The 16,362-nt window shown below is 48.6% G+C and overlaps 1 protein-coding gene across 5 annotated transcripts in view; it reads left to right on the top strand.

Moving 5' to 3' along the window:
• The window catches only part of Auh (AU RNA binding methylglutaconyl-CoA hydratase), a 97,160-nt gene extending 85,273 nt beyond the window's left edge, over positions 1-11,887 (top strand). For all 5 annotated transcript variants that reach the window (XM_085699527.2, XM_048447872.3, XM_048447871.3 and 2 more), the window contains 4 exons: positions 5,987-6,174; positions 7,513-7,563; positions 8,310-8,357; positions 11,326-11,887. In XM_085699527.2, coding sequence (XP_085555653.1) covers positions 5,987-6,174; positions 7,513-7,563; positions 8,310-8,357; positions 11,326-11,403 — 365 coding nt within the window. In that variant the 3' untranslated portion in view covers positions 11,404-11,887. The remainder of the gene's footprint in view (positions 1-5,986; positions 6,175-7,512; positions 7,564-8,309; positions 8,358-11,325) is intronic.
• Positions 11,888-16,362: the final 4,475 nt, after the last annotated feature.

Here is a 16,362-nt window from a genome sequence, read left to right as displayed (position 1 = left end):
TGCTTTTCTCAGTGGACTCTCGAGCATCTTACTTGCTTAAATTTGCTCATTTTGCTGTTTGTTTTTCTGTCTTTAAAAACACAAAGCAGTGGGCAATTCCAGTTGGGACGACAGGTTCCACGCACACAACCTCAGAGTTCATAGAGATGCTGTGACAATGGCCAGGCCCTAAACCCACAGACAGTGGGAGATGTATCCATTGCAGAGTAAGTGGGGACCGGGCCATCCCCCAGGAGGCACAGGTGACTCCCCTTCTTCCCTGCAGCGGCCCTTGCTCGCTGAGCTGAGCTCTACTGTTCTCTGAGAGCTTTCTGCCGCTATCACTGCTGGCTCCGGATGACACTGTCAACTTCATGTTCTCCTTTCATTAGACTCACAGAACCTCTGTCCGTCAAAGGAGAATTAGGGCAGGCAGTTGTGAGGCTCTGGCCTCTGCTGGTGAGGGAAGACAGGTGAGCTCATCTGCCCCCATCCACTCATGAGCCTGTGTGTGTGTGTGTGTGTGTGTGTGTGTGTGTGTGTGTGTGTGTAGTGTGTGCGTGCGTGCATGCATGGTTTGGTCACTGCAGCTCTGTGAGCCCGGGTTGCCAATTTCACTAATAACACATTGGCAGTGTGGCCTCCTGGAAGTCTTGTGGACATTGTGTTATGCTGTGGTGTGTAGGCAGCTCCCAGTAGATGCTGGTTGTGTGTTCATGACAATCCTGCTGTACTAGAATCTTGCGGTTTTCACCGTGTGACCTAGTTTTGTTAGGAAAAATAAAACTTTTCATTTCTTCATCTCTGAGTCATTGTTTGGTTATATTTTGGAAACATTAAATGTTTTTCCATGTTCTTCTTTTTCAATAATATTTTGCTGGTCGATGGTAACGCCCCACATTTGTGAGAAGGAAGTGTGTAGTAGTTGGATTTGAGGCAGAGTACGTGCCTGCTACCAGGGGTACTCCACTGTGTCTTCTTAAACTCTCAGGCCCCTCACCGAGTGAAAGCCCCCAGCTGTTCATATGTGTGCACCTCATCATTTACTCCTCGTTGTCATGGGCAGGTACCACGTGTATCCTCTGTAAGAGCTGTCCTGTCTGACAGCGGCGTCTTCTGTGCTACTCTCTCCTCGCTCCTCCTTCGTTGTTTTTAAAGGTGACTCCTGAGCATGCTCTGTTTCTGTCTCCTCAGCCTGGAGAGGATGGAGATGATTGTAAACTTCGGGGAGGTGCTCGGAAGACTTTCTAGAGAAAGGGGTAGGAAGGGATGCACAGGGTGTGTTGCATGGTCTGCACTTTCCCGTGGGCGATCCGCCACTGAGGTTCACTCCGAGTTGACACCCTCAGAGAGGTTAAGACTGGCCTCCCCACTATGTCTTGTCTCTGTTGAATCACTCCATTGAGTCACACCATGCCAGGAGGCAGTCCTCTCACCTGGCTCACTGCTGCAGGACACAGAATGATAGGCAGAGGCAGGGGAAACCTACAGCAGAGGCCTCCTGAGCTCAGGACCTGCAGAACCTGTGAGATGAAAGCTGTTGTTTTGATTAATAGAGTCCTGTGCAATGCTGGCTCGCTGACTGCCACAGCCCCCTTATCCGGTCATAGGGATGAGGAAACCTTTTCTTGGTAAAGAACTTAGTGAAGACACTGTCACCACCAAGCTGAGTTTGGAAATACTGTTGCATAATTGGTTTTCAACATTTAAGATGTAAGAAGTGTGTGTGTGTGTGTGCGTGTGTGTGTGTGTGTGTGTGTGTGTGTGTGTGTGTGTGTGTGTTGGGGGGTGGCGGTGGTTAAGACTCTCAGAGGTTAAGAGTGATAGCTTGCTGTTCTTGTGGAGGAGTTACAACCACCTGTTACTCCAGCTCCAGGGGATTATCTGGCCTCTGTATGTCCACTTACACAGGTGCATGTACACACACACACACACACAGAGAGAGAGAGAGAGAGAGAGAGAGAGAGAGAGAGAGAGAGAGAGAGAATGATAAACAGCTCATGGCGTGGCCTGACTATGGCAGCTAGTGCTGGGGGTCAGCTGATGATCCTCACTGTCAGTTGAAAACTGCATTTCCAGCACTGAGTATCTCTCTTGGGGGCTCCTTTAAGTGTGTATTCCTCTAGCAGAACAACTATGTCATGTTACACACACACACACACACACACACACACCTGTTCTTTTAGGTAGAATAGGTAGTCATCACAGAAAGAGACCCAGCCTTTGGTGTTTGTGATAATCTATAACATGTTGTTTGTATGACTAGGGAATGAAATGGAGGAGTGTCACACAGGAGAGTAGACATGGTCACAGAGTGTATGGTGGCATGGCGCCTTAATGGGCTGCTTGAAGTGAGCTAGCTGGTACCATGTGGTGCTACAGGGTTCATTTACTCCCTCTTCCCCGCGGCCTCTTCTCTGGGTTGCTGCTCTCCAGAGATTCAAAACTTTGGATGGTGTGTTGATGGCAGACAGTGTGTTGATGGTGGATGGCGTGTTGCTGACAGACAGTGTGTTGCTGGTGGGTAGTGTGTTGTTGGAGGATGGTGTGTTGTTGGAGGATGGTGTGTTGATGGAGGATGGTGTCTTGATGGAGGATGGTGTCTTGATGGAGGATGGTGTCTTGATGGTGTGGATGGCGGACGGTGTGTTGATGGAGGATGGTGTGTTGATGGCAGGTGGTGTGTTGATGGAGGATGGTGTGTTGATGGCAGGTGGTGTGTTGATGGTGTGTGGTGTGTTGATGGCAGGTGGTGTGTTGATGGCGGGACCCTGCTGGCGAGCTCTCTGCGTACATGAGACCGGCAGAGTCCACTCAGCTATGTGGGAAGCAGCTATTGTGAGGTACAGAGGGTGGCTGTGCTGCTGGTAGTGGCTGGAACTAGTCAGAGTGCTCTTTGGCTGTCTTCCCATAGCTTTTAAAAGGAAGACTGTTATCTGGTCTGCAGTGACGTACTTTTAAAATGTTAAAGAGACATGGGGGTGATTATGGCTAGGGGTGTAGCTCTGAGGCGGGACTCTTACCACAGTTAACAAGGATCTGGATTAGAGCCCCAGAACCACAGAAAGAGAAGTTAAGACACAGTGATGTCTGAACAAATTCTTTTTGTTAGAGAAAGCAAGCATATCGAGACATTTAAAAAGCATCGTTTATTTGTGCTGAGTTAAGCTTCAGCTTGTCTTCCACTCACGGTGTTTAGGGCCCTGGTAGGAAGGTTTTAATAACTAATTCCAAAGCTGTAAAGCTGTATCAAGTGTTCTAATTTGCTGCCAGTTGCTTAATTGACCTTGTGAAAATAATTGAATGTCTAACCTGTGTCTTTCTGTCCAGTCCTTAAGCATTCTAGTTTTTGCTAAATGAGGTATTAGTGAGAGCCTGGCAGAGCTCTCCCTGTGTGGTTCAGGACGTTCTGCTGTGGTTTAGCCAGCTGATTTTTCTCCTCATGTGTTCTGATCATGGCCTCCTTGGCCCCCATTGCTTTACAACATGCCAAGAGCATGGGGGAGTAGAAAGCACTACAACACTTTGAACAATGATCACATCGAAGGCTAGCTATTCCTACGGTTTCTGTGTGATTGTGACATGCGTGTTCACACCAGTCAACATATTGTAAAGGAGAGAAAGTGAGTTGTGTGAGCACTGGGCCCTCGTCTACTGAGGAAGCTTGGCCCAAAGCCTCTGACACAGCTCTCAGCATCTGTTGAATGTAAGGGCATTTACTGCAGTGTGGAGCGCTCTGTTTAAGAGAAGGGATTTGAGAAGGGATTTATAAGGAGCTCCTGGGGCCAAAGGTCACTGGTAGTCCTGTAGGTAAAATTCCTTGCTATGAAGTCTGTGTGCTAAGTGTCCCCCTTTGTTAGCATGGGTTCTTCTACGAAGTCAAGAGGGTGGAAACTGAAGACAAACAAGCCAGACCAAGCTTGGTGCCTTCTACAGTTTACATTTCATACAGGATGGCTCCAAATTATGTTCAGTTGTTTGCATGTTATGCTATAATCGATTATGAATGTCAGAGCTTTCTTAGGGAAGCTGTATCTGTCTGCTGCCTCCTGCACTCAGCCTTGCATTTCTCCTCTGGCAAAAGTTTGCTCTGCCTGCGCCCCTGCTTAACCTCTGCCTGTTTTATGTAGCGTACCTTCAGAAGGCTATTTTCGAAGATTTTTTTTCTTGATGCCTTCCATTAGATTAAATAACAGAAATTGCAAACCAAGTTTGGCATGTCTAGTGTACGTTCGCCCTATTCAAATAACATGTAAATGTGAAATGTTAGTGACAAGATTAAATCTGTTTTGCCCATTTTGTTTGTGACTGCTGATTGTCAGCTAGTTTCCACTCTCTTAGAAACAGAGGTCCAGTTTAATTCCTCGTGCTGCGAGACACACAGCAAGGATAGCCTCACTTCTGAGCCCCGTAGCTTTGTATGACCCAGCTCTAGCCAGTGAAGAGTCACCTCAATGTCGCTGACCAGTAATGAAGGTCTCCAACAGAGTACTTTTTGCCTTTCCCCCTTCTTTCTGCCCACTGCATGTTTGCAGACATGATGGCAAGGCTTCAGCAGCAATTTTGGACCCCTGATGTAATGTAGAGACTGGAAGATACAAAGTATGGAGGATAGCAAAGGAGAAACCTGGCGAGAATCTGGTTTCCGACCTTACAAAAGCTCTTTATCGTCTTTGTGCACCTTTGAGAAAATTAGCCCCTCAAATTTTTGTGTTTGACTTCTGGAGTTCAAGAAGCAGTTAAATCAAGATGGTAAACTGTATGCCTTGCTGCAGAGCTGCCTTTAGTGAAGTGTGCAGTGGGAAGGTCGGAGATCTGCTGAGATCACATGGACGTGCCGAATGGTCACTCATTAGTCAGTGCACCCTGGAGGTAGAAACCTCAGCCTATGCAAAATATTTAAGAGAATCTTCGGAACATGCATATGAAGTCATGGCTGTCCCACATTGTCAGCACCACAGAGCAAAAGTGCTGCATGACCACGGATCAGAACCTCACCAGAGCCCATGGGTCCCCACCATCCCAGAGGGCTTGGCTCCAGCCTCAGTGGGAAATTCTTAGTGTTGTCAAGTGTCCAGTAGGTTAAAATCTGCAAGTTAGGGATGCTTTTCAAGGATTAAAAAGTTGTTGGTTGGAACTAGAGAGATGGCTCGGTGTTAAGGCCCTTACTGCTCTAGAAGATGACCTAGGTCCAGTTCCCAGCATTCATTCGGGCAGCTCACAAGCACCTGTAGTTGCAGCCCCAGGGCATCTGGCTCCTCTTCCCTTCCTTTCCCCAGAAGATGCTGCAGTGAATTGGTGTATGGATGGACCTTTAGCCTCTGATCTGTGTTTACCCTAAATTGGGCAGTTGTACCACTGTCTTTCTTTGGAGCTGAGGAGTCCCTGAGGTACTGACAGAGCTAAGACCAAGTATGTATCCTGACTCTGGAGAGCAACCTTCCTCAGTAGGGAGAACACATCTGAATGAGGAGGAGAGCGAGTGAGATGATGGATAAGCGCGTTTGTGAGCGAGCATCTCCAGCAGCACAGAGGCCCATAGAGCAGTGAGCGGTGTAGGACACAGCCAGCTTCCTCATAGCTGCTTTCATTTCTGCTGAGTTAGAATTAGCTTACAGTTCACACGCCACCAAGCACTCTCAAGTTTGTGAACTGATCTTGTCAGAATTTGGGAAATTCTCCCCAGGCTGAAATGGAAGCTCAATGGAACTGTTTCTGGTGGGTGGATTCCTGGTAGCCCTGTTTGTCTGCTGCTGTCTGCTGGTGTGGTTTTGGCTTAGGTCAGTGACTGGGAGGAGGGCCTATCCTTGCCAGACCAGCTGTGTCCAGGTGTCCAGACCATTCTGTGACATGTATTCTTACGTGCTTTGGCGTTAGCGGATGGGTAACTCAAGTACACTGGAATCTTTCTTGAAGCACATAGGTATCTCTGGTCCTGGCTTATTTTTAGGAAGGAATTCTTTCAGATCATCACATGCCATTCGTCTCTCTCTCTTCCACCTTTCAGGAGGGACACAGAGATTACCGCGTGCCATCGGGATGTCCTTGGCCAAGGAACTCATCTTCTCTGCACGAGTTCTTGATGGTCAAGAAGCCAAAGCTGTAGGCTTGATCAGCCACGTGTTAGAACAGAACCAGGAAGGGGATGCTGCCTACAGGAAGGCACTGGACCTGGCGAGAGAGTTTCTACCTCAGGTACCAGTGAGAACATGTGTCCATTTGAGATCACTAACACTCGGGCATAGTACAGCGCCCATTTCACGACCTGAGGTGGCCCTGTCCTGCCTCAAGTAAAGCAATTAAAATAAGACTTGAAGGTAATCCTAGGATTTCACGGGAGACAGACATACAGACAGACTCATGGCACACATGTGCACCACACACACACACACACACACACACACACACACACACACACACACAGTGTAACTTCCTAGGCGAAACCTAGCTTGTTTACCAACTTAGACTCCAACCTAAGTCATCTCTGTAGAGACAGTGATGGGCAGGCTGCTACCTCACATTAAAGCATGACACCCTGCCTCCCACTGAGTCAGGAGACTGCATGTGCACACTCCCGTGGAGGCCAGGCTTGCTGTTGGTGTCTTCCTCCATCGTTTTCCACCTGTGTACTGAGGAGGGGGTCTCTTTCTCGGGCCCTGAGCTATGGAGCCCAGCTCATTGGTCCACTCAGCTGCTCTCTGCCTGTTTCTACCTCCCCAAGTTCTGGGATTACAGGGTGGCTGCCACACCAACCTGCCTGTCATGTGCATTGAAGATCTGAACTCCCAGTAAGCTTGTTACCCACTGAGCCCTCTCCTTGGCCCTACTGCATTGTGTGTTAACCTAAAAAGACCATTCAATACAAAATATAGCATCAAATTGACACTCACCTCCTGTAGATAGATGTAAACCAAGATCAAAGACCTCAGTTCTGTTTGCAGAGTGTGACCGTCTCAGGGTAGTGATGGCAGCTGAGCTTCCACAGCCTGTGAGTGTCTCTGTCTTCTCAGAGAGGGCGTTTAGTTCTTCCCTTCTTAACCCAGACATACCTGAGGGGGACATACCTTTGTCAGCCCACCATCTCTGCGGTTAGCTGTGTATGCTGAGAGGACAGCCCGGTCGATCCCTGTGGGCTCTCCATGCTGCAGGAAGAGGTAGCGAGTGCATCAGTGACGACACAGAGCCTGACTTCACAGCCCAGCTCATCTCCAGCCTGAGCTTCAGGCTCTGCCCCTGTGGTGAGGTGCTGAGCCGGCAGACTCCCCACACTCCCCTCTGCTTCCTGTGGAAGGACAGTGACTAAAGAGTGCTGGACATTTAAAGGACACACCTCCTGCTGCCTTATGACCCAGTGTGATCAGTGACAGCCACTCTGAAGTCCAAGAAGCTCAGAAAATCAGTTTCTGTCTCGCATCCTGGTTGTTGTTAGCTGATCTGTGGATCCTGCATTGAGATTATAGGAATTATGCTTAGGTATTCTGTATAATTTACATAAGTTTTAATTAAAACTTGTTTTTTGACTTTGAATTTCAGGGGCCTGTTGCAATGAGAGTGGCCAAACTAGCGATTAATCAGGGGATGGAGGTGAGTGTTTCTGGTGCTGCAGGGGAGGGAGGCTGCTCCTGGGAATCAGCTTAGACATCCGGGTTATTTCCTGTACTCTGGAATAGAGCTGCGGTCATATTGACTGAAGCTGCTGGGATTCCTTTCAGAGCCATAGATACAAGGTTCTGGCGTCCTGACAGCTCATGGCAGCCTTGTTCTCTTTGACATTGCCTTAGTGGGGTCCTCAGCCAGTCCCTGGGGAAACAGGTTCCTTAGCCAGATCATAATTCTATCGGTAATTAAAGGAGAGCCGCCCAGCTCTGCCGAGTGTCCTGCTTTACCTGAGCAGGGAGAAGCACTGAGCCCAGGCTGGTCTGACGTGTTTGTGCATCACACTGGGAACATGACCATAAGGAGGGGTCCTGGGCTGGAGGAACAGTGGACAGTGCAGATTCTCATAAACTTTGGAACTCACGTGTATGCATGTGTGCATGTGTGCATGAGTGTGCAAGTCTTTGTTTAACCCTCACTGTACCTCTTCTGTAGGGAGTAGTGCAGCTAGGTCCTTGTCAGACATGCCTCTGAAGCAGAGGGGGCCAACAGCTTTCCCAAGCTGCACAGCTTCAGATGGTGGCGTCAGGCTGCGACTTCAGGAGCCGAGTTGGAGGTCTCAGGTTGCACATGCTTTAGGACAGTTGTGCTATATTGAAGGATTCTATTATTTTAGATTGTTTGAGATTATATTGAATCTTCCTTATTGTGCTAAAATACATTCTTATCCTCAGGTCGACTTAGTAACGGGGTTAGCCATAGAAGAAGCCTGCTATGCTCAGGTATGTAACATGGTCATACAATCAGGGCATGATAATTACACGGGGTTCTGTTTCTGTGTGCATTCTTATCCTTGGGGGTGGGTACATCTGAGATTTTGCAGGGATGCCCTGCTACATGCTGATGGTCTTTGTGGTTTGTTGGCTATTCCTGGGATTTTGAGCCTACTGTCTTCACTGAAAAAGAAAACCATATGATCATATGAATGGACCCCTCCCCAAAACAAAAGTCTTTGTCAAGTTCTAGTCCTTATTCACCATCACAGCTCTCATAAAGTGTGAGCAGAGCAGGCCTGTGCTGACGTGGTCCCTCTGTCAGGATCAAGGTGGTGGTGTCCTCTCACTTCCTCTCAGCGCCGGGCTAGGAGCCAGGCTAATGCAAGAGAACGGAGTTGGAAAGGTAGAAATAAAACTGCTGACATAGCTGAGGAAATTCCAAAAGATCCACAGTGGAAACCCTGCTCAGAAGTCAGCAAGATCGTACTGACCCTGCACACCAGCAACAATGGAAACCCTGCTCAGAAGTCAGAAAGAGCGCACTGACCCTGCACACCAGCAACAATGGAAACCCTGCTCAGAAGTCAGAAAGAGCGCACTGACCCTGCACACCAGCAACAATGGAAACCCTGCTCAGAAGTCAGAAAGAGCGCACTGACCCTGCACACCAGCAACAATGGAAACCCTGCTCAGAAGTCAGCAAGAGCGCACTGATCCTGCCCACCAGCCACAAGGGAAATAATGGCTAGTATCTTGGTAGTCAAAACATTTAATAAAGAATGCACAAGCTCTAGAGGAGAAAACTAGTAAGCACTGGTAGCAGAAACCATGATCTACATCATTAGCTGTTCATGTTGGAGGGCAGGATGAGTCCTGCGGTGTGTGGTGGTGCACACCTTTATGTCAGCTCTCCGTAGGCAGAGGCAGGCGTGAATTCCAGGTCAACCAGGGCTACATAGTGAAGTGAGGCCTTGTTTCCAAACAAAGATAAAGCGTCTGTACATTTAATTCAATCACAGCAAGCATCTTGACTCCTAACTTTATGGATGGAAGGTTGATTCAGAGTTCATAGCTATAGAACAGATAGCTCTGTGTGGCCAGAAGGTACTGCTGGGAGACCAAGAGTACCCAGACTTCGTGATGCCGCTGATGAGAGAGCACGTCAATGGACCCAGGGCCTCACTTGGGAGCCCACTCATTCTAACCATGGACACTTGGACAGAAGGACAGCAGCCGCTCAGTGGAGAGCGATGGGCGTGAAGGCAGCAGCATGGAGCACTGGGCGTCTGCGTACGTGGAGTGTGCACAGAATGAGGTTCCAAATGGACTAGAAGCTGTGTGTGAAATGAGCAACTGTAGAATGGACAGATGGTTAGGTGTGGGGGGACGGTCAGCCCTGGTGTGTGTGTGGGGGGGCGATCAGCCCAGGTGTAGGGGGGACGGTCAGCCCCGGTGTGGGGGGGCAGTCAGCCCTAGTGTGGGGGGGGGGCGGTCAGCCCTGATTTGGCAATGCCAAACCCTCAAGAGAGAGGAGTGGTGGGTTTGGCACTGCTGAAAGGATGGAAAGGACTGTGCTGGATGGGAAGTCTTTCCAAAACATGGATCGGATGAAGGTCTCACATCTTAGACACAGCAGGAACTTTGAAGACTGCACAATAAGGTAGTGAAAACCTCTTTAAGAATGGACAAGAGGGACTGGAGAGATGGATCACTGGTTAAGAGACTGCTGCTCTAGAGGTCCTGAGTTCAATTCCCAGCAACCACATGGTGCCTCACAACCCTCTGTAATAGGATCTGATGCCCTCTTCTGGCCTGCAGGTGCACATGTAGGCAGAATGCTCACACCTTAGATAGAGGGACAGACAGACAGACAGAGACAGGACAAGAGATCTGAATAGATGAATAAATAAAAGAACAGAAGGAGATCTGAATAGTTCTCTTGCTGCAGTAGATGGGCAGATGGCACACAACCATTTGAGACTTTGCTGGAAGTTACCTGTCATTTGGAAACTGAAGTATGTGTTAAATGACCAAACCTCAGGACAGTGGGCACTGACCATGGCTGCCCAGGCGTTAGTGGTTCTGTGGCCCCAGCATGGATGGCAGTTTGAGGAAAGCCTTGGTGCCCACTACCATGTTGCCCAGCAGCTATGTCCTTGGATATTTGCCCAGATAAGGTGAAAGCATCTCTGCCCCAGAACCTGCCGCTAAACTTTATTCATAGTTACTAACTTAGAAACAGTAAAGATGTCTGTCCTTCATAGTCAGGCTTAGTGGCACATGATTCAAATCCAACAAAGTTCAAGGCTAGTGAGCCACACCTTGGGACTTTGAAGGTGGCCTCCACTATGTAGTGAGACCCTTTCTCAAGAACGAATAAATAAATAAATAAATGTCCTTCACTCAAGCCTGTCCTGCCTGTCAAGCAAGAAGAAAATGGTGTAAGGGAGCCTTGACTTCATGGCGCTCAGTGAAAGGGTCCAGTCTGAAAGGACTGGGTCCTGAGTTGTTCCTGACAGTCCAGTGACATCCTGGAAGAGCTGTCTGAAAGGCTGGAGACCAGTATGTGGAGAACAAAGAACGTTTGGGGCAGCTAAGTCATTCTTTGTTCACTGTGGTGACGAGCAGGTGACGTCGTGCCTCAGTCAAACTCCCAGAACACGCAGGCACACCGACTGTTCAGGAGATAGCAGTGGTGTGCTTTGACGTAGGCAGTTGGAGCTGGTGGTAGAGGGAGCCCAGGGTCTCCGTGCTGAGCTTTTCATTGGTTTACCTCTGAAAACAAAATACTGCACTTTTAAAGCATATTTGAAGTGGAAAAAAATATTTGGATTAAAACTAGTTTGCCACACACTTAGGAAATTTGTTCAAAGGACAAGTGGCCTTCTCAGCACCTGCTGGTGGCTGTTGTAGTTAATGCTTTGATGCGCTGTGTGTTTGCAGACTTTAGTGTTTCATGTTTTGTCTTTCCTAGACCATCTCAACGAAAGACAGACTGGAAGGTCTTCTTGCGTTTAAGGAGAAAAGACCCCCTCGCTATAAAGGAGAATAGGAGGAAAAGCCCGAGACGCCCTGTAGTGCTGGAGACTCCTTCGATCGGCTCCGTGTCTGGCACGGGGAATCTCAGCGACCAAAGCCGAGAGTGGGTTGGTTCTCACTACGCCTGGAGCAGGCCCATCTGTGCTCGAGCCACTGTGCGCCATGTCGTATTTATTCAGATTTATAAAGCTAGCCGTGTCTGTGGTCAAAACACATTCAAATTAGGTGTATGTTTTTAATATTCCCTGCATATCAGCTTTCTGTCGTTAATTTTTTAATGTGAATAATTTATATTGCACACTCTAGGGAATAATTGATTGTACGTCTACTGTGCTGCATCAAGAAAATAAAACTATTTCTGTATACCAAAAATGTGAAGTTATACCAAATACAGTTGCTGACTATCTGTGTACATGTCCTTTGCCACCTGAGGACCTGGGTGGACATATGAGTGAAACTCCCCAGTGTCAATAAAGCCAATGAAGATGATTTGAGAATCTGCCTCTTGCCCCTTGCCCTGCTCTTCAAAACTGATCTCTGCATGTTGGATTTTAGAATAATATTTCTGTACTGATTTTGTCATGGAACCATGTGACACGGTCCCAGAACAGGAGGTGAGTGAGGGGTTGGCCATCAGGTGGCTCTGCTTGGCTTAGCCACAGTATCCTCTGTAGAAGTTTGCAGGGCCGAGCTTTGCTGTGCTCAGATAGGACTTGGTGCTTGCCTGAGACTGCAGTGGGCCTTGTGTCCTGCAGCATATATGCATCCCGCCTCTTCCCTTGCCCTCACATCTTCATCCTGAGGCTGCCCTGCTGTTTGAGAGCACACAGACATGATTCTTAAAGTTCTCAAGAGAGACACAGTGGGCTGACCACCACCTGGCCTACAGTTGCTGTCTGTTCTGATTAGGGTGACAGCCACATGCTGCCCGTGGGCCAGCTTCTCCCTCACTCCCTCAGCCACTGAGGCTGCAGATCCACATACCTACCTGTTAGGTAGCTCAGCTAGCCAGCTGAGGAGCTCGGCTCTCTGGGGCTCTTGTCTGGTGTGCACACCTGGCCCTCAGGGGATCCTTGGGGGTGTCCCTACTTGTTTACCGAGGAAGCTGCTGAGCATGCTAAAAATGTCACTTGTATTCTGACTGGGCTGGAAGTGGTGCTGCTGATGGGAAAGGGTGTGGATCTGTAGCCAGACTGTACTTGCTGATTAATCACATTTGATTTCCTAACAAGGTGCGAGGCTAGAAGTGAAGACCTGTGGTAGCTTTAGATGGGGAGGGAGCAGGAGTTGGATGCTGGTTCTGGGTGTTTCACCTTGCCTGCTCTTTCTCTTGCTGATATCCCCGCCTGTGGCACAGAAAGGGACTGAGGGTACCAGTCACGGTTGTCCTCCAAGAAGCAGAAGCAACAAAAGCATTTCACTTCATCTCAGTGTGAGACCTGCTGGTTCTGAAGACTTAAACCTGTAGAAGACGGGTCGCCTAGAATAGAGCTTCGAGGAGATCCAGTGTCTCTACCGGCACTGACACTTGTACATAACCCTCACCCATGTACACACTCATGCATGCATATACACATACAATCAGAAATAATAAATCTTACATATATATATATATATATATAACTTATAGGCCTGGGACATGCCTTTAACCCCATCACTTGGGAGAGAGACAGGCAAATCTCCCTTGGGTTTGAGGGCAATCTGGTCTACATAGGGGATTTTAGGACAGTTAGTGAGACTCTGTCTAAAATGTCTGTGTGCATGTATATGCAGGTGCCAACAGTGGCCAGAAGAGGGCGCTGGATCCCCTGGAACTGGAATTAAGACATTTATGAGCTACCTAATATTAGTGCTGGGAACCAAACTTAGGTTTTCTGGAAGAGCAGCAAGCACTCTGGGTTTTGCCCGTAGCTGTGAGCCACTCAGTGTGGGTGTCAGGAACTGAACCCAGGTCCTCTGCAAGAGCAGCAAGTGCTCTTCACCCCCGAGCCATCTCTAGCACACTTTGAAAAATAAATAAATAAAAATTAAAAAGCTAGAATCCCTTTAAAAAAAAAGCTAGAATCCCTTTTTTAAAAAAAGCTAGAATCATTTAATTCCAACACTTGGGAGGCTGAGTCAGATGGATCTCTGTGAGTAGTTCAAGGCCAGCCTATTTTACTGAGTGAGTTCCAGGATAGCCAGGGCTACACAGAGAAACTCTTGTCTTGAAAAAACAAAAACAAAAACAAAAACAAAAAAACGAGAAGACAAAGCTAGCAGCTCTGATTTTCTGTGGTTGCATCTTTAACTTTAAGGGTCATCTCTAGGTCCATTTTCTCCACCAATCGACTTACCCTCTTTTTTCCATCAAATGCATCTTTAACAGGCGGGGTCATTTTCCCAGCAGCAGCGGGAACCATGCTTTCCAGAGGTGAGGTGTCAGTTCCTGGGTACAGTGCTTTGAGAAAACGACCTTTTGGGGTGGCTGTCTGTGGTCCTATCCCTCAGTTGGCCTGCATGTCCACTTTGGTGACATACTCTCCATTAGCTCTCATTTGAAGTCCAAAGATCCCAGTTTTAAATAATAAGTCCACTATTTGTCTGCTGACCTAGTTAAATATTAACTGACAAGTGTGTCTGTGTTTATTGGGCTGTATCAAAAAATCAATTCAGATTTTCTCATAGTGTATTAAAAATAACTATGTGGCAGATGTGTCACAAAAGAAAGTATCTGAAAGTTAGTAGGGGAAAATCTGAACTTAAGAGCTGTTTACATTAATTAATAGATTGCGACTGGGGGGCAAGAAGGAGGGTCGTTTCAACCCTTTGCTCAAAATATCAGTGCTGCGAGCCCTGAAGTTCTTGCAGATGCCTATCTCTATGTTGCTACGGCCCCTCCCTTCTAGAAAGTTCTGAACTCGCCTCCCCTGCTCGAGAACTTCACTTGAACCTCACTCAGACAGCTGTGGTTGATTATTTTCTAAATTTTCAGGACAACAGGAAAACACTGTGGACCTGACAGGGAAGGTGGGGTACTCCCAAAACAGTGCACACAGGCGCCATGGAGAGCTACCCTGTCCTTTTGCTTGTCCACATTTAGAAGAGGTGGGTGATAAGAGGACCCTTCCTTGGCAAGTGACAGATCTCTGAGGACAACTGCTCACAGGAACCAGCATGGCTGTTGTTTGTAAAATCCTAACATAAAGACAGCATTGGGCAAACAGTGTGGCTCAGTGGTCGAGTGCATACTTTAACAGGCTTGCGGCCCTGGGTTCAGCTTGCAGCACCTCAAAACAAAGTGCTTTATGTAGGTTTGTTGACATGTTGTCATGGTAATGACTGAATTAGGAAGCTGCCCAGAGCTTTTCAGACACTGTTTTATCTCTTAGGACTCGTACTCTGGGTCTCCTGTGGTGCCCAGAGGAGACCAGCGCATTGAGTCAGGGATGGAAGCCAGAACTGATGACTCAGCTCTTTGTACTTGCAGCCAGCCGGATAACAGAACCACACTATGGCTGCCTGCGATGCGTGTGCTGTCTACACAGGGACACGTGTCCTTCGTCTTGATTGTTCAGTCATCTCATGACTTGGCGAGATAACGGAGGTGTGCTTATCGAATGGTGATACAGACAGGCGGCAGAGCTGACGCTCCTTGGCATTCCCCTGGCCCAGGTGCTGCACGTATGCCCGCCCATGTCCCCCCAAAGACCTCAAATGTACGTTACCCGGTTCTAGTTTAGTGGACAAGGTCAGGCGTGGAAGCTGTGCTGGGTATCTGTGCAGGACCCTGGTGCTGAATGACAGACAGCAGAAGACCTTGGGAAGTGTGGAGGGCGCTGCTGGGTGTTTGGCCTCCACCGTGAAGCCAAGTGACCTGGCCTGGTCTCTCACTGTGCCCCTGAGCCACCATTGGAACTGGGCACAACATCCAGGGTGGAGAAATGAGGCATGTCAGCCTTGATCAGAAGTGCTCAGGGTGGCTGGTTCAGACAAGGTTCCTTCTTGAGCAGTGTGGCAAGGAGGTGGGCTTCACAGCCGTAGCCAGTTTGGGGACCCTGGAGTGGCACCACCCTCCACTGCGCTTCTGTTTCCCAGGAGAGGGGCATTAGAGGCTGTCCGGGTGGGAGGAAGTTACTACATGACAGTCTCCCAGTCACTAGAGATGAGACTTGAAGGCAGGAGAAGCAGCTTGGGACACCCATCCATGCCGCCCTGCAAACAGGAAGTGGACTGTCCCAGGCAGGCCAGCTATATTAGGAGGAGATGGGGGCCAACTCTTGTGGAGTGCACCAGCCTGTTGCCTCAAACATGGATAAGGACTGAGGTATGAAGCTCTGCCTTTGTGATAGATACTGGCCTCAGGTAGAAGGCAGTCAGGCCTTAGAAGTGAGGAAAATAGTATGGCCCAGGAGGGGTCTGATTGGCCACTCTGCTCCACTGGATTAACCCTGATGCAGGGAATTTGGGTGCAAGAACTGGCACCGTCATGGCCTCAATATCCCAGGGAGTAAAGAGGATTGGCGTTCAGGTGCTAGAACCCACATGAGAAAAGCTGGAATGTGGTGGCATGCTTTCAACCCCAGTGTTGGGGAGTCAGGGGTTGGATAATCCTTGGGCCTTACTGGCCAGCCAGCCTGGCATTTTTGATGGACTCCAGGTCAGTGCAGCAATGGTCAGGGGTGTCCACTGGCCTCCATGTGCATAGACATACCTGAACACAGACCTGCATGTTCATGTATGCTCCTGTACACACACGTATGTGTATGGCACCTCTACAGTACCAGTTTGTACTGGGCATATGGATTACCTTGAAGAAGGCACTGAATTTTCTCATCAGCCACTGGCTTCCACATGGTTGCCCTACTATTTCCTTTGGGCCACCTGAGTAGGAGTCAGACTGGGCTGAGAGCATTCAGGTCTCCTGCCTAAGTTTTCACTCCTGAATCTTGGCTGCCAAGACAGCTTCAAGCGCGTCAGCCCCTGAAATGTC

The sequence above is a fragment of the Myodes glareolus genome, chromosome 14, assembly GCF_982192425.1.
Source record: "Myodes glareolus chromosome 14, mMyoGla1.1, whole genome shotgun sequence".
Classification (NCBI taxonomy): Eukaryota; Metazoa; Chordata; class Mammalia; order Rodentia; family Cricetidae; genus Myodes; species Myodes glareolus.
Note: the sequence above shows the minus strand (reverse complement) of the source record. Positions and strands in the feature narration are given on the sequence as shown.